At 38.4% G+C, this 23501-nt stretch overlaps 2 protein-coding genes across 6 annotated transcripts in view; one reads left to right on the forward strand and one right to left on the reverse strand.

Moving 5' to 3' along the window:
- The window catches only part of gpsm2 (G protein signaling modulator 2), a 17250-nt gene extending 9530 nt beyond the window's left edge, over nt 1–7720 (reverse strand). Inside the window, exons 1-3 of one of the 3 annotated variants that reach the window (XM_034703414.1) lie at nt 7489–7720; nt 5679–5717; nt 2356–2708 (exon numbers count right to left, since the gene is read on the reverse strand). In XM_034703414.1, coding sequence (XP_034559305.1) covers nt 2356–2420 — 65 coding nt within the window. In that variant the 5' untranslated portion in view covers nt 2421–2708; nt 5679–5717; nt 7489–7720. Of the gene's footprint in view, nt 1–791; nt 866–2355; nt 2709–5678; nt 5718–7488 lie in introns of those variants that run through there. The other 2 variants (XM_034703417.1, XM_034703416.1) reach the window with 2 other exon arrangements.
- A 1523-nt stretch (nt 7721–9243) lies between these two features.
- LOC117826230 (microtubule organization protein AKNA-like) lies at nt 9244–22545 on the forward strand. Of its 3 annotated transcripts, none has more exons than XM_034702158.1 (22): nt 9244–9471; nt 11504–11744; nt 13122–14308; nt 14399–14473; nt 14591–14708; nt 15540–15688; nt 16630–16689; nt 16831–16964; nt 17057–17240; nt 17912–18090; nt 18949–19131; nt 19322–19478; nt 19638–19732; nt 19813–19976; nt 20111–20225; nt 20317–20499; nt 20623–20723; nt 20873–20962; nt 21072–21167; nt 21366–21477; nt 21598–21766; nt 21897–22545. In XM_034702158.1, exons 2-22 carry the CDS (start codon nt 11540–11542, stop codon nt 22065–22067), a joined length of 3927 nt encoding a protein of 1308 aa, XP_034558049.1. In that variant the 5' UTR covers nt 9244–9471; nt 11504–11539; the 3' UTR covers nt 22068–22545. The 3 variants fall into 3 exon arrangements, with proteins under 3 accessions (XP_034558049.1, XP_034558048.1, XP_034558050.1); XM_034702157.1 differs by having other exon boundaries at nt 20867–20962; nt 21897–22544; XM_034702159.1 differs by having other exon boundaries at nt 18973–19131; nt 20867–20962; nt 21897–22543.
- The last annotated feature ends 956 nt before the right edge of the window (nt 22546–23501 follow it).

Here is a 23501-nt window from a genome sequence, read left to right on the forward strand (position 1 = left end):
TGAAAATATTGACAAAAATAGTAGTGAATTGAAATAAAACTTCCAGATAAAAAATGGTTTATTGCTTATTTATTGTTATGGAGTTCTTGTAGACAGAACTCCTGAGGTAATAATAATAATAATAATAATAATAATAATAATAATAATGTATTTTATTTATCACGCACTTTACATTTGGAGCAAATCTCAAAGTGCTACAGGGCATAATAAAAGGGCAGTGAGAATAAAAACAGGGTTAAAAAACAAACAGTAAGATGCAGACACTTGTTAAAAACACTGTAGTTGAATAAAAACAAGTAAAAGCAGCAGGGAGGGTCAGACAAAAACTATGGATCAAATACAGGGAAATAAAAACTAGGGAAATGTTAGTTAACAGTTACTAAACAAAAGCCTCAGTAGCAGCAAGTTTATTCATTCTCTGCAGACCAGCTAAATTAAATATGAAGCATGCTTAATCACTTTGAGGGACAGTAGGGGTCGCAAGTCTTTGGCCCCTATATTTTGGGGTCGTGGGCTGAAAAGTTTGGGAACCCCTGATTTAGACAACAATTCCTCACATGGATAAAATATCTTACAGGGCGTATAGTGTGCTAAAAATATGACACAAAAACACTGTACAAAGTAGCTTGTTGAACCTCCTGCAGGGCTATAATTTGTGAACAAAAACAGTGTTCTGGATATGGGATAAAGTTCATGTCATCAGCAGGGTTAAATAAGGAAAGCCTTCTCTTTGTTTACTGCTAAGCTCACAACAACCACTCATACAAAAGCAGTAGCAAACACTAGCCTACCTGCCTCCTTTTGTTGCCTTAAAACAACAGCAGCAGCACACGGACCACGTGAGAGGCATTTAACAGGTTTAAAAAAAAACATTCCTTCCCTGTGATATCAAAACAACTTTCTCATTTGACGTCATTAAAACATGTCGGTGAACTTTCAAGGAGAAGCGAGTGATGTTCTCAGTATTAACCCTGCATTCATGCGAGCAAGGAAACTGCTCCATCAGCATTTTTGCAAAGCTAATCCGATTTTTCAAGCTCTCTCCTCTGACCTGGTCACCTGAGATTAGGCCAGTGGAGTGTGCACCCGACAGATTACAGCACCTTGGAGTGCTAATAAGCTTTATTAGATGTATCAGACACAAGCAGACTCTGTAGTGAGGACTAATGGAATCAAGTGAGAGATGATAACCATCCTGACAGTAGTGATGCTCGTGGTGATAAAAGCAGACATCCTAAAGCAGACGACAGCTCTATCTGAATAAGTTGGAGACACGTGAAGGAAAACAAAGCACGCAGTGATTAATTTTTCAGGGCTTGTTAAATATTGAAGCAAACTGGGGCGGGGCTTTCCGTGTTTGGCAGGTCGCACCTGCTGCCAGAGCTCTTTACCTGGGTACGGAGGGACAGCTGGCTGATACGTTTTTTACTTCAGAAATTCACCTGCCTTTAGTCAACACATTAGTCAACATAAGCACTATGAAGAGGGCCTCCCATTCAAATTCAATTTTCAATAGAGTATTGAACATAGGCAAATTGTTTTTGAAAGGTAATATCACAGAATGAATAATAATGGATTGGTTAAACCACACTGAAGCATCAAATGTTAGAAGCATTAAAACTGGGGATGCACGATATTGGACTTTTTTGCCGATATCCAATATGCCGATATTTTACAACTCTTTTAGCCGATTAACCATACCAACATTTTTTTCCGCACACCTAATTGCAGAGATCATCAATTCTGTTCTGTATTGGAATTAGCGTACAGTATTATGGTGATACTCTTATCACGTTTGTTATGTAATATTCATTTCTTGTGCAAAATAAGAAAAATACTTAACAACTGCATGTTTACTATGACAATTGCTTTCAAACAAAATTCATACAAAAAGATACATCCTACTTATAACTTGGATGATGCTCTCCCTGAGACAATCATAACAATTCCCACAACCAGGGCAAATTTGGCCAAATTCACATTTGACATAGTAAGTAAACCTAACCTCTGTTCACAGGGAACATGGGAAGAGTGCAACTGTACAGCAATTAAACCCCAAATCAAATAAAATGGTTTACTCTTTGACAGTAAATGTGCCTAAATTAGTCAGCTACATGTACCCTAATTATATCGGCGGATATCGGCGTGTTAGCCGATATCCGATATTTCATCTTAAAGCCAATATCAGCCGATACCGATAATGTGCCTATTATACCATGCATCCCTAATTAAAACATTTAGATGCTCTACCAACAACTACTCACGTTCCTACAAAACTAACAAGGAAAACAAGAAACTAGCAAGCTATGCAATCTAATGTACAACCAAACACAAGTTGAGCGGAGAGATTCCTACCTGTAGCGGACATGAAAGGACTGCTCCTCCGCTCCTGTGCTAACCACTGAGCAGCTCGTATCCATTGATGTGCATAATATGAGGGAAAATCCCAGTCTTGTTCCCGAAAGAATGGTTGCGTTTAAAAACCAAGAGCCAACAAAGAAATAAAATTTTTTTAAAAAGTCTTCGGTCAAGAGAGGGCAGAACTACACAAAAAGTCACCCAATGTGGTGAAGTGGTGAAGTGTGTCCCTGTCCCTGCACAGGTGACCCTGTCAGAGTCTGGCAGAGCTGTAGAGTCCTGAGTCCACACGGCTGCTCTCGTATACTGTATGTTTTGCGTCACTGCCCTTCGCTCTCGTCAGCCGCCCTCTGTGAAGAGAACACAAGATGCTGTATGTGAAGCCTCATTCTGGCCACACGTTGCCACGGCAACACCAACCAAACAGCAGAGTGCATAAGCGGGGCAGGCCGGACGAGAGAGAGAGAGAGAGAGAGAGAGAGCAAGAACGGATGGGTTCAACACAATCATGCTGTCCATCTGAAGACAGAGACTCAGAGAGGTGCGTGTGTCACTTTAAAGCTGCAACAGAATGTAACTTGTGCAAGCAGACAGGACACAAAAAAGTCTCCAGGAGGTGAGGAATTCACTGAAAGAGAAACAAAAAAAGCCACCAGCAATCTGTTGCATGAATTGCAAAGATCACTACACTTATATTGAGCTTTGGAAAAGAAGCAGAACAGAGGAATTTACTGCGTGTTTGCAACTTCCACCAGAGGAAAGGAGAGCGATAAGCCAGCTATATGGATAAGATAGACGGCACATAACGAAGACCAGAGCGCCAACCATGAGCTCATTTCTCCATGAGGTCACACTAACCACACCCATTTGTCCCCCAAGTTTAACCCAACAGCCCCTCCACACACATACACACACGCGTACACAACATAAGGAAAATTTGAAATGGGGCTCTTCAGTTTTATGCAAGCTAGGTTAACTCTTCATGTGAGGATTATGGGATAACAAAGACACGGCAATTAAGAAGGGTGTGTATTCAAAAAACTTCCATTGACAGACAGAACAGCACACAAAGTACACAGCACTGGACGTTGTAAATGATGGCTACAGTGTTTGTCTTTCTCGTCTTCCTCTTTTATTATATTTGGCAAAACTACACATGACTTATCTTTCATGTGGGACTAGATTTTTGTAGTCTTCTTACATATCATCATATTGCAAATATTAAGTAAAGTAAGCAAACTTATGAGATGGTTGTAACGGTCTTATATTTGACTTGTCTATCAAATAGACAAGAATAAAAGACAGACAGATGATTGTGTCAGATGTGTGGTGTCGGGTGATGTGTCTGTTGTTTAACTAAGCTTGCACCTGTAATGTTTTTTCTCAATGGAACACTCAGTCATGGCTGTGGCAGGAGACAAGAATACATTCAGAATTAGGGGGATGTTTCACAGTTACTGTCCTCTAAAGAAACCTCACTGATAGGGGGTTGTTTTTTTTAAAGAGTAGCCCTATGAATTATAAATATAAGTGTTTCTCTCATTCCTAAAGAAGGTGTCTGAAGAGGTGGAAGTTCCTCAAAGTTATCCATGTGTTCATTAAAACTGCTTTGGATCTAGAGGTGTGAAAAAATATCGATACAGCAATATATCGCGATACTTTGACCTCCGATATAATATCGATATTTCAACTCTTAATATTGTTTATTTTATAAAAATAAAAATTAATATTTTAGCCGAGTTGGAACTAAAATATGACTTCAGTATTTCAAAAACAATAAAGTGGAAAAGTTGTTTTCAATCAAATAGTTTTGACTTAATTTGTCCTTTCAATTTTGAGTAATATTGTGTGATTTACATAAACACCATCTCTATTTTTTCTTAGTTAACTGTGTAGAATATCACAATATATCACAATATATCACAATGTATCACAATATTGTTATATCGTGATATATCGTACCCAAGTATCGTGATACGTATCGTATCGTGAGGTTCTTGCCAATACTCACCCCTACTTTGGATTAGGAAACTCTATTTGTTTTTGTAATTCTTCATGTTTCATTGTCATGTCGATCAGAATCAGAATCAGAATCAGCTTTATTGGCCAGGTATGCTTGAACACACAAGGAATTTGACTTGTTAAGCTGTGCTCTCTTTGTACGTGAATAAAATAAAATTAAAAAATATAATAAATAATAATAATATCAACTATAACCACAAAAGAACAACAAGTAGGCATTACTAATATGTACAGGCTAAAATAATATGATAATAGTGCAGTGGTGAGTAGTGCAGAGGTAGTTTTACATTAAAAAAGTATATGTAGATGATAGTTAAATAATAAAATAAATAAAATATGTGAATTCTGTTTGGAGAATTGTTGCATTGTATATTAACTATGAATGCAAAGGAGAATTTGTTATTTTATGTATTCATTTATTTTTTGTTTACAATGTTTATCATGTAAGTATTTGCTTGTTAGTCTACAGATTTTTTTTTACAAGCTTTTATTTTTACTGCATTGACTTTTATGATTACAATTGTTTTATTTTTGTGTTGTTTATTTATTTCAAAAAAAAATGTTTTCATTCTTGTCACTCTTGTCTCTAGGTTTACGGTGGGTGGATAATATGGGTGGATGTAGGGAATAAATGTTCTTGTTTGTAAAATGAAAAACTATAAAGCATTTAAAACGGCTTTGGGCATTTCATTGTCCGTTTGTTTGTTTAGCACTTAAACAAAGTAAACAAAAGGTACATGAATGCTGAAATCTGCTCTTTTCCCAGCTTGTTTGCACTGCCTGCTGTTGTGTGAATGTGAACAGCTTCAAGAAAAACTAAAGCCAAGGGCTTTGGGAGTCTGTGCAGTGCATGTTTCTGCAGATTATTATAATCACCAACTGATGTGTGCCAGTGTTGGTGCAGCCTTTTCCACCATTGCATGCCAACAGGGTGTGTTTAAGAGAGACTTTCCATGCTCGCAAAGGTACAGTGAGCATGATCAAGTGTTTAGCAGGAAGAAGTGATTCATAATTCCAAAAACACCACAGGAAACACGAGGTTGTTTCTTAATAACAGTGTCACTGCAGGCAGCCAATGACTCTTTGAGTCACAATGAGGACATGATTTCATCTTGAACACACAAAAGTTGAACTGTTTTCTTTGTACTTGGAGCCCATTGATGCCCTGAAATAACCACTACTACTACTGAGAGCAAAATCTAATTATGGAAACGGAATTCTCTATTACACCATGAGTCAGCAGAAGCCTGCTCCAAAACACGAGGGAGAAACAACTACATGAGGAGTGATAGACATACCGGTAACTCTTCCTCACAGGAACAGGATATCTTGAGAGCCTGCAAAGAAAAATAACATGACAGTGAATCATTTGGTTTGTGTCAGATCATTTGTGTATTTTGCTCACCATATTTATGGACACTATGTTCACAGATTTGAGTACTCTAGGTTTACATAATAAACAAGACACATTAGGTATATAAAAATGTCCAGACATTACATTAGGAGAGGATGTGACTAAAGATTTAAAGCACCTCAAACAAACAAGATGACAGTTATTATGAACACACACTTTTCTAGAACTATACAAAAACTAAGCATATCTGCATTATTCGAGGCCTACTATGGACAGAAGTTGAGCCTAACTATACCTCATAATCAGTGGTGGACAAAGTACACATCTTCATTACTTAAGTCAAAGTACAGATACGCGAGGTCAAATATTACTCCAATACAAGTGAAAGTTGCTCTGTCAAATTATTACTTGAGTTAAAGTACTGAAGTACTTGCTTTTAAAAATACTTATTTATTCAAAGTATTTTTTTAAATATCTCAAAACGTTGTATTTTCACAAAGCACAAGTGCAGTCAAGAATACATAAGAGTACATCTGGTTACATTATGTTGATCTAGAAACAATTACTTGAAATCTCTAAAAACTATACCATGGATTAAAAACAGAAACTAAGTTACTCAAGCACAGACAACTTAGTTTGAAATGTTCATCTGGAATGAAACGAATGTTATGTAGCTCAACACACTTTCTCAGGTTGGACAGTGAATGTTTGTATGTTTGAGCAGAGTGGGAAACAGGGAGAACATTTCAAATGATACGTATCATTCTTCATTTCAAAAACCTCTAACACGGGCTGAAGATATGACCATGGGTGCTCAGGTGGAGAATTATAGCCATCATTACCACCTCTAAATGAACTGCCTGATCTGAGTGAAATCTGCTCTGTGTTTGCTCCATGTTCAACCGTGGAGACCCATGATATACAGGTATGACTAAACCACTGAGACAAACAGAACTACACAAACACATTGTACTGTCTTAGGGATCAGATTTCAGAAAAGAGAAGGAAATTCATGCGCTGACTTCAAAGCAGAAGTAGTGAGTAACTCGACATTGATGGAAATGTAGTGGAGTAAAAAGTACAATAATTATCTTCTGAATGTAGTGGAGTAAAAGTAATAAGTATCCCCCAAATATAACACTCAAGTAAAGTACAGATACTCAAAAAATGTACTTAAGTACAGTACTCAAGTAAGTTTACTTTGTTACTGTCCACCACTGTGAACAATGAGGCAACTGAAAACATATGTGCATTGCAATACATTTAAAGTTTGGCTCATCAGTCAACATCAGTCAGAAATAAAAGACTGGCATCTAAATCCAATAATATAAGAGCAACTTTAGAACATAGAATGATCATAATCATGCAAAACAAACACACTTAAAAAGTTACTGAAGAGAGTGCAACATTTAGACTGTATGAATACTTTAACCCACAGTATGTTTTCTTTCTTACACATACTTCTTCTTCAGTAACACGTCTGATTGTGAGATTTCAGAGTCGTTAAACATTAACAGAGTGATTCATCTCTGACCACGTCTCTGCAGATATGATCGATTTTCACACCTTTACTCCTTTATCAAAGGTACTGTATATAAGACAGGAAAGGGAAACACTACACCACACTTTCACGAAATGTAACTCATCATCCCGAGCAACCACAACCTCAGGCAGTGTTTTCACTCCTCTGTCTTCTTCACAGATTCACATTCAGCTACAGATGAGCTAACTAGCATGGTAGCTTCAAAACTTACGTTAGAGAATCCAGCTCGAACAATGGTGACTTGTCCTCTTCTTTTCTTTAATTTATCACAAGAATAAAAACATAGATCCGGTTTTAAAAACTTAACAGAGCTAGAAGTCTTTAATTAAAGTGTAGCATGTCAACGTTTTGATCGACATTATACTTAATCTATTGTTTAACTTTAAACTTCGATAAAAAAGAAAACGCATTCTCTTCTTGCGGCTGCTGCCCACAGCGTATTGTGTTTTTCGCCGAGTAGCCAATCAGAGGGGGGCATTCAAATAATAACCACGCCCACAACAACAGTCATTGGTTGAAAATTTTTGAATAGAAAATACGTGACGTATCATGACGTATCATGGTGGAGCTGTCAGAGCCTGACTGACAAAGTTTATGAAACTTATTTGTATGCAAAGAAAGCATAAAAGGCTTTTGTGTCTTAACAATATGGAGGAGTCGTCACTTCCCCTGACCCAAAATCTATATTTTTTTGACGTACAACCCGGAAACGACCCTATGCATACGTAGCCTTTTTGGAAAAGGTTTCTCCTTTCTCACTGCAAAGTAAGGGACAGGTGCACGGTGCCATGGTGGTGTGAGCATGATGCGTGAGAATTCATTGGTATCAGTGATTTGCTGTCACCCTACCTGCCCGCAGCCTCAGATCCTCAGGCAGGAACCTCCTTAAAAGTTCCTGTCACAAATTTGAAATCTAAGGGGGACCGAGCGTTTGCTGTGCAGGCTCCACGACTGTGGAACGACCTGCCTGAGGATCTCAGGCAAGCTGCATCAGTATCTTCTTTTGAATCACATCTGACAACATATTTTTTTATTAACAGGACTTCCTGTAATATTGTTTTATCCATGATGTTACATTTATTTTTAATCTACTTTAATTCATGTTTTTCTTTTATTCACTCATTGTTTTATTTGTTTTACTGATTGTAATTGTTTAATTGTTTTAATTGCTTTTAGTAATTTCTCTTTTACTCTTTTATTCAGCTGTTCCTCTTAAATTGTCTTGCCACCCCATATACCCCCCATACTATTTTATACAGTCTATGATATCCCCCATGCTTTGTTGTCTTTACTGTGGGTTTTTATGATGTAAAGCACTTTGTAAAATCTGTTTTGATAAGTGCTTTATAAATAAACTTTATTATTATTATAATAATGATTATATTATAATTATATTCATATTCTGATTCAACTGGATATGCAGAAAGTGTGTATATTCCCTTTAATCCTTACTGTATCATTATGTAACCTCATATGAATAAACCTCAAAGAAACCACAATTTAGCTCTTTACATAAAAAAACAGGCAAACAAAAGAAAAATTAAATCCAAAAGAGGAGTATGACTCACCAAATGTACTTTTTCCATGGATATATTTTTTGCTGCTCTTGACTGACTGAAGCAGTCTTTTGTCCTTTGCACAGAGAGGAGTCCTTACTGGACAAGTCACAGTTTACAGATATTTGAAGTTCATTTTTGATCAGCTCTGTGCTGCTTCTGTTTCTTGAGTCTGACCATTTAATGGCGCTGTATACAATAGATGCATGTGATGGGGCCTGTGATTGGATGACAGGCGGGGTGATTGGCATATGATCTGCCATTTTATCTGATCTAGGATCTGTAGAGTACAGTCTGCTGCATTTACAAGAGTTAATAGTCAATATACGGGACAATTAAGGTCCCGTATGAAACAAACAAATGTAGCCCAATATGCAGGATGTCCCGGCTAATACGCAACCCTAGTTACCCAGCAACCACTCTCTGTCAGTACAGCTGCCAGTCCGGCTGCAGACGCTCAGAATAAGCTCCATTATTAATGATGGCAGAGAAACTAAACCTGTCCGAAAGACCATATGTCAAGATAGAAAGAGACAGAAACACTGAAGCCGGTTACAAGATGATGTCAGGAGCAAGAGCATAACTGTGGGTCGGATCTATGTAATGTAGCAAGGCTGAAGGAACCGTCCAACACATAAGTAAGTTACTACCATCATAATGTGAGACTTTTGCACAAGTTAAAAGCCTGTCTACAGAGAGTATACTATTTAATTTAAGTCGACTGCTTGATTGGAGAATGCATTCATCTTTGCTGTTGTGTTTTACAATGCAAACGTTCTCACTTAACTAGACAATACACTTGTTTTCTCAAGTTAATGTGAAGAGCTTAATTGTCTTGTCTAGTCTAATAGTTAAGTGCAACAAACTAGAGATTGGAATAAAGGTCAGGATGGTTATCTCTGATGTAATCTATAGCAGCTTTCACCCATGAACTTCTAACATTTCCTTCATAATTTCAAAACATTCAGCATCTGAAATGATCTTCAATAATATGATATATATAATATATAATACATGTATGTGCCTTATAGCATGACGTGTCTGCTTTTGTTTCTGTCCTCTTTTCAGAATCATAGTCTATTTTAAGTCCTCTCTCTATATTATTGAAATAGACGTTTTCTTTTGAGATAGCTACTTTTTTATTTAAGTATGTTCGTGTTTGCTACTTTTTGTTTACACCCATGTCTAATTCAGAGGCAAATGTTGTACAGAATTACATTTATAAGGTCAACTACACAGTATGATGCTTGATAAAAAAATATCCAATAGAAAACTGTTTAATCCACTAATTATCTAATGTGCAATAATAATCACTTCTACAATATAAAATGAAGGAATTTAACTCGTAATTTAAAATTTGAATGTTGTATAATTACTAGTTTATTATTTGCTGCAGACTATTTATTCTACACTGTAAGATATTTCAAGCTGGTTTAACTTGGAAATGTAAGTTCCCCTGCTGCCTTGAAAATGTAAGTTCATTCAACTTCAAAACTAGCTTTGTCTTAAATCCAAAATTAAAGTTCAAAAAGTTAATTTAACTATAATGTACTAGTTGTCACAATATTTTAGTTTAAGTTATGTATGTTAATTAACTTTTGATATTTCATTGATTCAACTTTATACTGCAAGTTAAAACAATGAATTATGTAGCTTTATTGCAGTTATAAAACTTGTCTTACCTAGTTGAACAAACACACATTTCTCTGTTGCTTCAATGTAAATTTCAAGTATTTCTTAAGGTGAAATAACTTGACTAATTTGTTTGTAGTTGTCTTTATAAGCTAGGAGAATTTCTGTTTCTAATTTTTTTTAACTTATCTGCATCAGTTATTTTGACAAATGATCATAAGTATGTATACCAGAAGGTTATGTTAAAATACACAAACCACCAACATCATGGTTTTGAAGCTAGCATTATTGACCGTGCAAACTAGCTAGTATCAGGTAGGATAGAGATAGCTTCACAAAGAAAACAATATTGTGCACCCTTTAACGTTCTTTTTTTTCCTATGATATAAATGTTAAAGGAACCAAACCAAAAAGGTTATAGGCAGGATGGTGGACGAAGAAGAATTGGCTTAACTCAAAAGCCTCCAACCTTTCCATTCACTAAACTATCAACATGCAGCACTACATGCATCCTTCTACAGCCAAAGGAAAAGTGTAAAAGAACATAATAGAGAGGAAATAAATTTAATTTAATAAATAGATATAAACTTATATCAAAATCCCCTATTCACGCTTCTTTTGTTCTTTTATTTTTTAAACTTAGAACTTGAAAAGCTCGTTCATTGAATATGTTCAGGTATGACAAAATATCTAAATCGTCCAAACAATTCATTCTTGCTATTTTTACATTTCAAAACCCATATAGTCTAGTTCAAAGTCTAAAACTTCTTCAGGCTCTTTGAGTTAAAGAAAAAACGTTAATGGATATAACTAATTGGGGCTATAATGTTTACAGTGTAACTATTTGTTGCACATATAGTTCTCCCCAAAAACATAACACAACACCTTGCACAGTTATGTCACGCCAGCTTTTGCCCACACAATGCTCTGATTGTTAAATAATTGACACCTTTACACGTTTAGATCTGATGTTGTCAGCTCACAAGTTGCGTTGCTTAGCGATGAACAGGTGCTCCCCGTTCTCCTTTCTTAACACAGGTGACAAGAAGTTGACACTTCATAGAGAAAGTGTTCATGGAAGGAGAACCAGAGGAGTCAGACGAGGATGTTCAGGGAGAGGGCAAGCCCACAGTGCTGTGGGAGAAGTGCATTCAGCAGAGCATCTTTGTGGACCTAAGTGAGGACGAGAGTCTCCACTTAAGTGATCTGGAAGGTTCTTTAGCCTTGCATCTGTCCCAGGCAGAATCTGCTGCCTCTGAGGCCAGTATCCATCTCAGTGGTGAGTCCTGGAGTCGTGGTGGTTTATTCTTATTGATTGAAGTATTTGTTGGATATTGTATCTACCCTAACTATACATCACAAGTGCATACTTTGTATCAGCTGCAGTTTTAACAGAGTTTTAATTTAAAAAAAAAGGACATATCATAAATTTAAAAAAATTAAAATACTAAGGCAAACTGCTTTAAAAAAGTATCTTAAAAATGTGTTGTATTTTTGTCAGCTACATTTTTTGTGACACCTTATGTACAGTGGATATCAAAAGTCTACACACCCCTGTTAAATGCCAGGTTTTGTGATGTTATGTCATGACAGAGCTTTTTCCACCTTTAATGTGACCTATAACATGAACAATTCAAATATTTTTTTGTTTAAAATCTATTAGGGGGAAGAATAAAAACTAGAAAAATGGTTGCACAAGAGTATACAGCCCCTTATAACTGGGGATGTGGCTGTGTTCAGAATTAACCAATCACATTCAAACTCATGACAAATAGTAGTCAGTATACACCTGTAATAATTTAGTCAAGGTGGAAGTATGAACAGTTCCAAAAACCAAAGCATACATCCAAATCAACAAAAGCATGGCTTCAACAGAAGAAGATTCAAGTTTTGGAATGGCCCAGCCGGAGTCCAGACCTGAACCCAGTTGAATATCTGTGGGGTGGTCTGAAGAGGCCTGTGCACAGAAGATGCCCTCACTATCTGATGGATTTGGAGCTTTTTTGTAAAGAAGAATGGGCAAATATTGTCACGTCAGAATGTGCCATGCTAACAGACTCCTACAAAAAAAGGGTGCTGTAATGAAATCAAAAGGTGCTTCAAACAATTATTAGTTAAAGGGTGTGTACACTTCTGCAACCACATTATTTTATTTTTATATTTCTTGTTCTTCCCCCTAAAAGTTCTGACATGATTTATCTTGGTCTCATTTTTTTTACATCACAAAACCTGGCATTTTAACAGGGGTGTGTAGACTTTTGATATCTACTGTATTAAAAATGACAAATGACAGTTAAAGTGCTCTATGAGAGTTACTAGTTTAGTTCAGTTGATGGAGCAGTCACCCCAGAGGCTATAGTCCTTGATGTACAGGTCCCAGGTCCCAGGTTCCACTCACGCCCTTGACCCTTTGATGCATTTCTAATTCCAATCTGATCTCCTTACGTCTCTGTTCAGCTGTCTTTCAAATAAAGCCCAACAGTAAATCTAAAGAAAGTGCTCCAAGACAGCTTGGTGGAGTAGAATAATGATCTCAAGCTGTCATTTTAACTTGTGGGCAGTCTAGATTAAAGGGTATTGCACAAGCTTTTGTTTTAATTAAAAATTGCAATCTACTTATTTGATATTTACGTTGTGGTGATTTTTTTATTTGCAGGGAGTGCAGAGCTGTCAGCCTTAGATATTTCCTCCTCAGAGTCCAGCACTGTAAGCAGTCAGAGTGAAAGGCTTCCAGAGAGCAAGAGCAAATTGTTCCATGTGTCTGCCCAAAGACCAAACACCATGCAAGATGAGCCCCCTTTAAAACAGGGGTATGAAGACACAGCTCAAAATACTAGTGACGAGGATCAAGATGACCTACCTTATGATGGGGACATTGGAAGCCAGTATTTCAACCAGACAGCTAACTCTGAGGGAGAGAGGAGCTCAGATGGAAGAGAAACTGTTCATGCAAGTCCTGATGTTCCAGCTTTGCTTGAATGTAATCAAATTGAAAGAGATTATTTAATTGATCGTTTGGTTTCTGTTGTGTGTAATGCTGAGGAAGTGGCATCATTGACTCAAGAGGATGCCAACACCAAACAGGAAAACTTTCTGGGTGCTTCAAAGCAAAGGGAGTTTGCTCCATCATGCCCTGCAGACATTAACCAGTTGTTGCTGCGACATTTCTCCCAGGAGGAGCTGCTCCGGTCAGGTAGGCTGATCGAGGCAGAAACCCTGCCAGAGGTGTCGCTGCTGGAGAGTGTGGATGACACAGTTTTAAGCTTTCATCCCACACACAACAGCACAGCAATTTATAGTAACCACTCAGAGACCCAGGCTTGTAATTCTGAGAGTAATCAGAGTTTCTGCTCCAGAGGGGATGTTGAAAAGAGCGACAATGCATCACAACATATCAGTCTCAAGGAAGAAGCAGAATGGAAATCTCATAATGAAAGTATTACATCCAGCTCTGCAAGTATAAACTCCAAACAGGAAATTGAGGATATCAATTCTGAAGATGTAGTAAATGCGGATACAACAGAAAATAATGATCAGGTTCTGAGAGTCCCATTCATGCGCGCCAGGTCCTTCACTGAGATGAAATATGGCCAGGGAAAAGTCCATTATCCACTCCCTGACTTCTCCAAGGTTGCCTCTAAAGTTAAGATCCCCAAAGCTCCAAGTGGACCATCTAGACCAGTCCCCCAGAGCCCTGGTACCATGCAGAGAGCCCAGTCGTCTCCAGAGATGTTAGATGTGATCAGCAGAATCCTGGAGGATTCAGTCCAGACACCAGAGAGGCCCAATGTGTTCAAAGATGAGGGCGAACAGTTTGCTCCTGCACTGTTGCATCACCTGCAGGTAAAATGCTAATAGTGCATCTGTATTTTAGAAATTGGCTAGATGAATAAAGCTTTGGACTAACATTTATCTCAAACCATTCGTCTTTAGGCTGAATATGATAAATTACTGGCCAAATACGCTGAGGCGGAGAACCTTATTGATCAAATGAGAACTGGAGCTAATGTAAGTATAAAGTTGTTTCTTTTTTGACATATATACATATATACAGTGTGTGTGAAAGAGTGTGAAAAGTCATAATTTAGTTTAGATCAATATCAAATTATTGATCTCTTTTCAAAGGTCCAGCCTGCCTCAGACCCGATGCTTTATTTCGAGTGTGAGGATTATCACCCAGAAAATGTACCTGTGGTTGAGGGAGGCCGTCTTGGATCCTTGGCTCCTAACCCCCCACCATCAGGTACGTCTCTGTGTCTGACATCTGATATTATGACATGTTGATGCTCTGCTTCACTTCCTGCAAGTAATGCAGTTAAGTTCACTCAGTTCCCATAGAGACAAATAGAGTCAGATGACACTTCTTGTTGCACAAACATGTTTTCTTTGCCTCTGGAGCACATTCAGTGGAAACAAATTATATGTAAGCAAGTAAGTAAGATTTATTTATAGCGCACCTCTCAAGAACAGAGGTCACAAGGTGCTTTACAACAATAACAATAAAAAAAAAACATTAAAAGGCAAAACAGAGATTGCAGATACAGACAAAAACATGACATAAAAACAGACAGATTAAACAAAGGCAAGTCTTTTTTTTATATAATGATATTTTTATTTTATTTATTACAGTCAAAGTAAATCATTTGTCTTTATTTCCTTTATTTGCATAAAATGTAAAAAAATAAATAATAATAACTGAGCACAAATGAAAGTCTAAACAGATAGGTATTCAACAGCTTTTTGAACCTGTCAGCAGTGTCCACAGTTCTCAGTTCCAGAGGGAGACTGTTCCAGAGTTTAAGACCAACAACCTGGAAAGCAGAGTCCCCTTTAGTTTTTAATCTGGTATGAGGCACAACCAATAAATCCTGATCAGAGGACCTCAAAGTATGTGCTGGGTTAGGGTTAAGGTTAGGGTTAGAGTTAGGTTTAGCATAACCACACTTCAATATGTTCAGTAACTTTGATCATTCAGTGTACTTTTAATTTTCACCAAACACAGATTAGCAAGTACTTTACATGAAAGTAAAAAAAACAGGCATGTTAGATCTTGCTTTGTTTTTGTTTTTTTTAGAGAACTTTGTTGAAAAAGGAGAAACAAACTTTCCGAGCAACATTAAGGAGGTGAACACAGATTCCTCCAGCCAGCCTGAAGAGGGTCCCAGTGATGGTGAAAAGATGACTGCAGAGCTGAGAGACATCATCAGCCAGTTCATGCAGAAGGTAAGTTTAAAGATGCGTAGAGTGTAATAAGGCTACAGACCGCCAAATCATTCACCGGTGTGACTCAGTGGAAGAGTTGGTCGTCTTTCAATCGAAAGGTTATTCCCAGGTCCCCATGCCAAAGTGTTCTTCTGTCTGACACTTAACACCTACCTACCCAAGATGGCTGTGCCAGTGTTGTGTGTTTGGGATTTGTTAATAATGAAGGGGTTTTTACAACGCAGCTTCTGACATCAGTGAATTAATTTGGTGTGAATGGGTGAAGGCATAGGCATTTCTTGCCCATTTTTGGGGGTACTGAAGCACCTCTAAATTGAGTCCCAGCACCCCTAAAATGTGCAAGATTTTTTTTTTTCACTGTAGGCTATGTTCTTTTTAACAAGCTAGAAATGTTTCAAAACCATACAGTACTTGGTTAAAACGTAATATTTTAACAACAAAAATACAGTAGCTCCACTGAGTTTTACATGTTGTGCATTGCATTTCAAATGAAAGTCCAAAAATAACTCCAATGTAAATTTTTGGTATTTTTGGTACTCACTATAGGGGGCTGGTTTACTCCAGAAACATATATACTGTTTATGTGTATGTTGAGGAGCTGCTGTATCAAAATGAATTGTCTTTCCCCAGAAATTAGGGTTACCATATGTTTCTTTTATGATTCCAATCCATTTCTCTTTTGCTGTGGCTCAGCATTTAAATAACCTTTATCAGATTTGATGGTTTAGTCACAGACTTTCACAAATGTGGGAATGAAATTGCATTAAAATGTACAAAACAGTGAAATTTATCTTGCCTGGCTCAGCACCCCTAAACATCCAACCCTAGAGTCGCCCCTGGGTGAAGGTAACATGTAGTGTAAAAGCTCTTTGAGTGGTCAGAAGAATAGAGTAGAACACAGAAGAATACAGTCCATTAACCATAAACCTTATTTTATTCAGGTGGAAGAATTCAAACTAAGTGTGAGCAACATGTCAGTGAGCACAGCAGAGCAGCAAATAGTAAGTGTTGTGTATTTGTAGTTCTCTATTTGATGCAGATCATTTTGAGTTTATGTTTCTGTGCATGATAATTTATGATAGCATTGTGGTTTTCTTTCTTCATTCTGTAAACACATAAATGTAAAATGTGTCCCTGGTCAGATGCTGAGAAGCCTTAAAGAGGCTCAGGACCAGCTGGAGAGAAAATACATCTGTAAGAAGGAGGAGCACAGAGCTCTGGAGATGCAAAACTACATGGGCCTGACCAGGAATACTGGCACCTATGACCCAAACAGGTGAAAGCAAGTCTGATGTTGCGCCTGTGTGAATGTGCTAGTATCACCATAATGCATATACTCATGGGTGTGCAAATGCTTGTGTTATGCAGGCTGGTGGAGGGAGACATATTCAGGATAGGGATGCACCTCGAGGACATAAAGGAGATAATTGACAAAAACGTGTATGAGCAGATTTCTCCACCTCACTCATCCTCCACTCCCACTTCTATGAGGGAGATACAGCATGTGGAGCCCCATCTTTCCACCCCTTCACCTTCCCGATCACTGCATGAGGTCAGCATCACTTCACGCATAATCTCAATTGCACTCACACACCTTCGTTTTGCAAGTGTAAATTGTTTTGCAGTCAAATAGCACATTTTATGTGACATTGTAATTATAAAGAAGAATCAAGGATGAAGAATAAACTAATAGCATCGTTTTCTATTCCCAGTTATACTAAACTAATCTCCTCTGATACGTCAACAGTAGATATTTTTCCAACAGCAATTTCTCAACTTTTATTCAACGGATTCTAGAAATGTTTTAAATCTTTTACTGATCCCTAAGGAACTTTTTTTTTTATAAAGAGTCAAGTGTTTTCCTCATCAAGCAACTCATTTCTTCTATTATTTCATGTACTGGCACCAGTTCTTGTGTAACTGTCTTATGATTTCCTCTACATGTATCCCAAAGACTTCAATGGTCCCCTAACTTTTCTTCAGCTCCACCATGAGGTTTAATTTCTGGCTTCAGAGACACAATTAAATAAATCCTATTAAATGTAGGACAGACATTTTATGTATTATCTAGTGACAACATCAATTTAAAATTTAACTCTAACTAGTATCATCCACATCCTGTACCTTTAATTAACATAGATCACCATTCAGGGGAAATACTGACAGTTTGTTTGTGAAACATGACCCTAAGTGCAAATAATCTGACTTGGTCTCACATTTCAGCGACCAAGTTCATCTTTTTCCACTGCTGGGTTTACTAACATTGATAATGATGACGATAAAGAGAAGGAAGTGAAGGAGGCCAGTGAGGTCCATGGAGAAGATGAATTGCAGCAACATGGTGAACTCATAACAACTGACTCTTTGATGAGGAGCAGTGGTCACAGCAGCTGCCATTCAAGGTACTTGATGATGAATCACTGAAGTAAAAATGTGGGATTTACAAGTGATCTACTGAGTAGACCACTTCTGCTCTTCCTGTAAGTACTGCAGTCAAACAAGCTAGCAGTGTTAATATGTACAGAAAAATTAAGTAGTTCTCCTGGATACATTAGGATACATCATTATTATAAATGATGGTTTGGTATGTTGCATGTTTTGATCAGTGCTTGCATTTGGTTGTGCTCAAATAATAGGCAAGTTCTCATCCCTCTCATAGATTGTCGAAACGTTTCATGAATGGGGTGGCCCAACTGTCTTCCCTATGTACTTTAAATACTCTCATTAAAGTATTGTTCAGTTGTTATTCCTCTGTATTTTTTTATAATATATATATATATATTTTTGGGCTTTTTGCCTTTATGATAGGACAGCTGAAGAGAGACAGGAAACGTGGGGAGCAGAGAGTGGGGGACTATAGCCTCTGTATGTGGGGCATTTAGAAAGCTAGGCCACCAGCACCCCTGTTGTATTGTATTTTAACTGTAAAAAGAAACACAACAGAGTGGCATTTGGCTTAGCTTAACTCTTTGAGGACTAAAAAAAAACATTTTCTCCAAGGTCAAAACTTACAACAATAGAAAATGTGCCACTTTTACTTGAAGATAAAGCTACAAACAGCCCAAATACTTGGTTTTAACATAAATCCCAAGGTAAATAGCCAATCAGATTTTAGGATTTTTAGTGGCCACTCAAATTTCACGGGGATGCAGTGCCACCCCTGGCCACCCCTGTGGACGAGCCCATGGGCCGTGTGCAGATAAAGTTTCAGCTGCAGTGTCGTGTTCGATTCCACTGAGTGTTTAACTTCCCATGTTCAGGTTCTCTTCTCTGTCCTGTTTCAGGAGCTCTCTGGGCTCTAGAGAGGGACTGATAATCCACACAGCAGAGACCGAAGAGGAGAGGAGCTCTGTCTGTTCAGATGAGATCGACCACAGTAACATCTTGGCATACTTACAAGGAATCAGCTCATCTTTAGGACAGAGGCAGGGGACACCAGACAGGTCAGTGTTTTTAGATTAAGGTTCAAAGCAAACAGCTGACTGGCTCAACTGGGTCTCTGTAGTCTTTTCTTTATACTGGTTTCTCTTAAATAATGCATGAACCACAACTATACCTCCCTGTGACCCTGTTAAAGTCTAAGTGAGCTTCTTTAGCGTACTGTATGTAACCATATGTCACTTGTTTGTGCAGTCGCAGCACCCTGGATGGTTTGCCTGCAGTTGGTGAGTGTGATCTAGGAGACTGTATGAGTCTAGCTGTGGAGGTCTCTTTTGCTTCTAACGCACTCAGAGATTCAGGTGCCCACAACCTCTCAGAGCCTCCTCTCAACACTTCATCTTCATCGCAGGTCAGTCATAGTTTGTTATCTTTGTACATATACAGCTGTGAGGTCTACAAAGCCTCCACACTTGTATTTTTGTTATGCAACAGATTTTCAAGTGTAATTTCAATCTGTGAGTGGGATGCAAAATATTTTTAATGTTTTTTTTGGTCTTCTGGGTTGCAGAGAATTGTAAGCCCTGAGACAGACAGTGGATTTGGCAGCTCATACTTGAATCACTCTGCTTCGGGATCATTACAACCAAATCTGCTCACAGAGAGGTATTAATCTATGTAACAGCAAACAGTAGAAAACTTCCAACTAAATAAATCCAACTCAAGTTTAACCCTCCTGTCTACAGTGTTCAGTCCCAGAGTGATGGTATAAGTAGCACAGACAGTGAAGGCTCCTGCTCCAACTTGCAGACAGCCATCCATTCATTACGAACACAGCCTAGTGGTGGAGCAGGGGCTGTGGAGAGGTGGGTAGAGAAGACCACCAAAGAGACTTCAGTGCGTCTGCAGGGTGAGTCAGTCAGCACAAATTTGAACACACTCTTACAGAGTTAATAACAAATTAAGTGACTACATTTCTCTACAGCTATTATTTTATAATGTACTATAAATCTGCTAATGGTATCCTTGTTTGATGGGGGCAAGGACCTGAATGCAGCCTGCTTGCTCAGCTCCATCACCACGTATCTGAACCTGTACTCAGCACCACCATGGATACAGAAGAGAGGGGCAGCCCACAGAACTCCTGCTCCTGTAATAGGTAACTACACTAAGGGGAAGCCACCTCTTGTATTTTTTTGCCTTTACACAGAGTGAACTTCTGTATTCTTGTCTTCCATGTGTGTGTTTAGTGAAGCTATCCTGGCCTTGCAGTCAGAAGTATCGAGGCTAAAGAAGGATTTAGAGGACGGCTTGGTGCAGTTGCCACACCTAGCTCAGAAGATGGACTTTCTCACCTCCAGATACGGACCAGATCGTCAGGAGCGCAGGTCTAAAACCAGACCCCGAACCCAACACAGGCTAGTCAGCAACAGGTGATCCTTTCGATCCTGCTGTTTCTGCTTGTTTCAGGAGGAATAGGAGGATGATGAACATTATTGAGGCGAACTGATTCACATTTGATTTTTTTATTGAACCTTTTTAATTGTAACTTTTAGTGCGCTGAAGCCATCCAGCAGCAGACAGAGCAATCTCAGTTCCAGTCAAGTGTGGATAGAAGATTGGATCTCCTCAGATATGGATGCCAGTAAGAGCAAAGGTACTTCAACATCACAATATACACAAAAGGGAAATTTGCAGTAGAATACTCCATCCGTCAAATCTTGTTGCTGCTTCTGTATCCATATGTGAGTGTGTGTTTGTGCCTGTTGCCAATATCATCTACGATAACTTGCTCTGCAGGTACAGACAGAGATGGCACAGAGACCATGTTGCAGCTCCAAAGTTTACCCACAGGGAGCAGGAGAGGGTTTCAAAATACACTGCAATCCAACAGAGGTCAGAGCGAGAGCAGAAAACAGACTGCTTCTGAATATTGTCAAGCATATCATCAACCTGAAGGATATTTTATGTCAAACTGAAAGACAGCTTTATTATACTCCTTCAGGGTCACAGAGAAACATCTCAGTGAAAACCTATGATCGAACGAGCACTAAAGGGAAAGAGGAGGCTTCTGACAGCCATGTCATGCACAGACCACAAAGTGAGTGATGTTATCATCTAATGTTTGTAGAGGCAACAGTTTTTTTTGTCATCCTAACCAATGATCAATGTCTTCCCAATGTTTCTATAATAGACTTATTGGTGTCATCCTTCGGTGCCTTGTCGAAGCAGAGCAGAAAAACACTTATCACACTGCGTTCTAACAGTGTACTTATTGTAGTGCTTCTCTTGTTCGCAGCACACCTGGGGAGTTTTCATTCCAAAGAGAAGTGGTCTCTTTTCTCCTCTCCACCTCTACAGAAACCCCTTCTCCAGGTCAGCTATGGCTCCTCCAGCAGCCTACCTGCAAGGTGATCACGTCTCAGGAGTAACACAAACACATTACAGAACGCAGATATCTATAATAACATCCAGATTCTGAGTTTAGCTGAAGTCGAATCCTTTTTTCTACCAACTGTCCTCGCATGTAGCTATAAAGTGAGGGAGCTGCCACTGGAGTCTACATCCTATCACAGAAAACACTCCACCCAGTCAGACACAGCACTTCTGCCAAGTAATGTATATTTCCAGCGAACGCTGAGCCCAGTATCAGCACCAACAAAGACTGGCAGCAGAACAAGCAGACGGAGAGGGAGCAGAGTGAGATGTCTTCTGTTTCCACATGTTTGTCTGTTGAGACCTACTGTTAGTCCCAAATAAAGAGTCCTTTTCTGTTTTGTTTTGTTTTTTCATTGTAAGGTCTCTTGAAATGTTGTCTCTGTTTTTTTAGGAGGAAGAGATAAACAGGTCTCTAGACCAAGCTATCGAGGTGGCCCGTAACATGAAGAGGACCACTGACAGAATGGCAAAGAGACTATCAGCTGACCTCGCTGAGGCTAAACTGCACAGAAAACTATACAACATGCAGCCACTAGGGGGCAGGAAACACCGGGCACTGTGATAAGCAGGGTACAGATCAATTTACTCTGAAATCACTAACCAGCAGTCTCTATGACACCTGACGCCTGTGGAGAATACTGTATACTGTAGCTTTGTTCTAAGCTGTGTGTCAATTTATAGCTCTTTTACAGGTTTGTATATTTATGTATATTTATTTATAATGCTGGACAGTATGAAATCACACTGAAAGGCAACTTTTAAGCAGCTTAACCTTGATATAGTCAGCTTTTGGGGATACCTTTTGAAGAAAATGTTTGTTTTTTTACGTTTTACAGCCTTTTTTCATAAATGTTGACATTTGACTGGTGTTTTTAGACCATGCCAAATGTTTCAAAGAAAAAAAGGAATCCGCATCTTCATTTAAATCACACCAGTGAGCAATTTAAACAAACATGTGTACACTTAAATTTAAAAAAATCATAGAAACATTTCAGGCAGGAGATTTTTGTATTTAAGGCCAATATAAAATCAATACAGTTTACATAACAATGTCACTCACCAAAAAGTTAATACAACATAAGCTTCATCTTCTCACAATGGTCAATGCTAGTGCAGTTATTGTCTTTCTTATTTGACCTGTTTTTCAGCTTTAGTACATAAACACAGCCCCAGGCTGAGGAGATTTAGTCAAATTAAAATAAAACCAGGTCAGATTATTAACATTACACGTCAGGAAAATCCCTACCTGTCTTACAGGGATCAGCTTTTCTTCTCTTAGCCAACATCCTCCTTTGACTCCTGTAATGCCCATCCCTGCTGGCCTGTGGGTGCTAGCACCACAGTGTCTTCTTACCAAGTTACCGTTGGGTGCCCTTTGTCGCCTTATCGCCTGCTGATGCCGGGCTATGCTCAGTTTCTGTTGTGGGATATCGACTTTCTCTGTTGTTCTGAGGAGGTATCAGGGAAGAAGATGTGTCCAAACAACATTCCTGGACTGTTCCTTGTGATTGTTTGAAGAACATAAGAAGTTCTCATTGCTCACTTACCTGCAGGCCACCAGCAGAGCAGACTTCTCATATTTAAACAAAATAGCAGAATAGTTCTTGTACCAAAGACACATATGTATTGCACCCAATATCAGTTGTTAAATGACTTTGCAAAATGTGAGCTCTAGTTATTTATAAAACAAAGTTAAAATAATCTCTCGGGATTGTAGATTCTGAAATTATTTTGAGCATCATATTTGTATTTATGCGTGTGTATTTATTCACACGTGTGCACATTTTAAAACAGTACACATCAGCAGCTACTGCCCCAATTACACCAAGGAAGAGACAATAAAAGCATGATTAGAAAAGTAATAAAGTTTGTCAGATCCATATCTCACAAGGAGGAAAACACACCCCTCTCACACAAATCCCAAAGTGCTACATGACACATTAATGAAACAAGCAAAAGTAAAAACAGACAACAAAGTGCAGACACTTGTTAGAAA

Source organism: Notolabrus celidotus, chromosome 15 (genome assembly GCF_009762535.1).
Source record: "Notolabrus celidotus isolate fNotCel1 chromosome 15, fNotCel1.pri, whole genome shotgun sequence".
Classification (NCBI taxonomy): domain Eukaryota; kingdom Metazoa; phylum Chordata; class Actinopteri; order Labriformes; family Labridae; genus Notolabrus; species Notolabrus celidotus.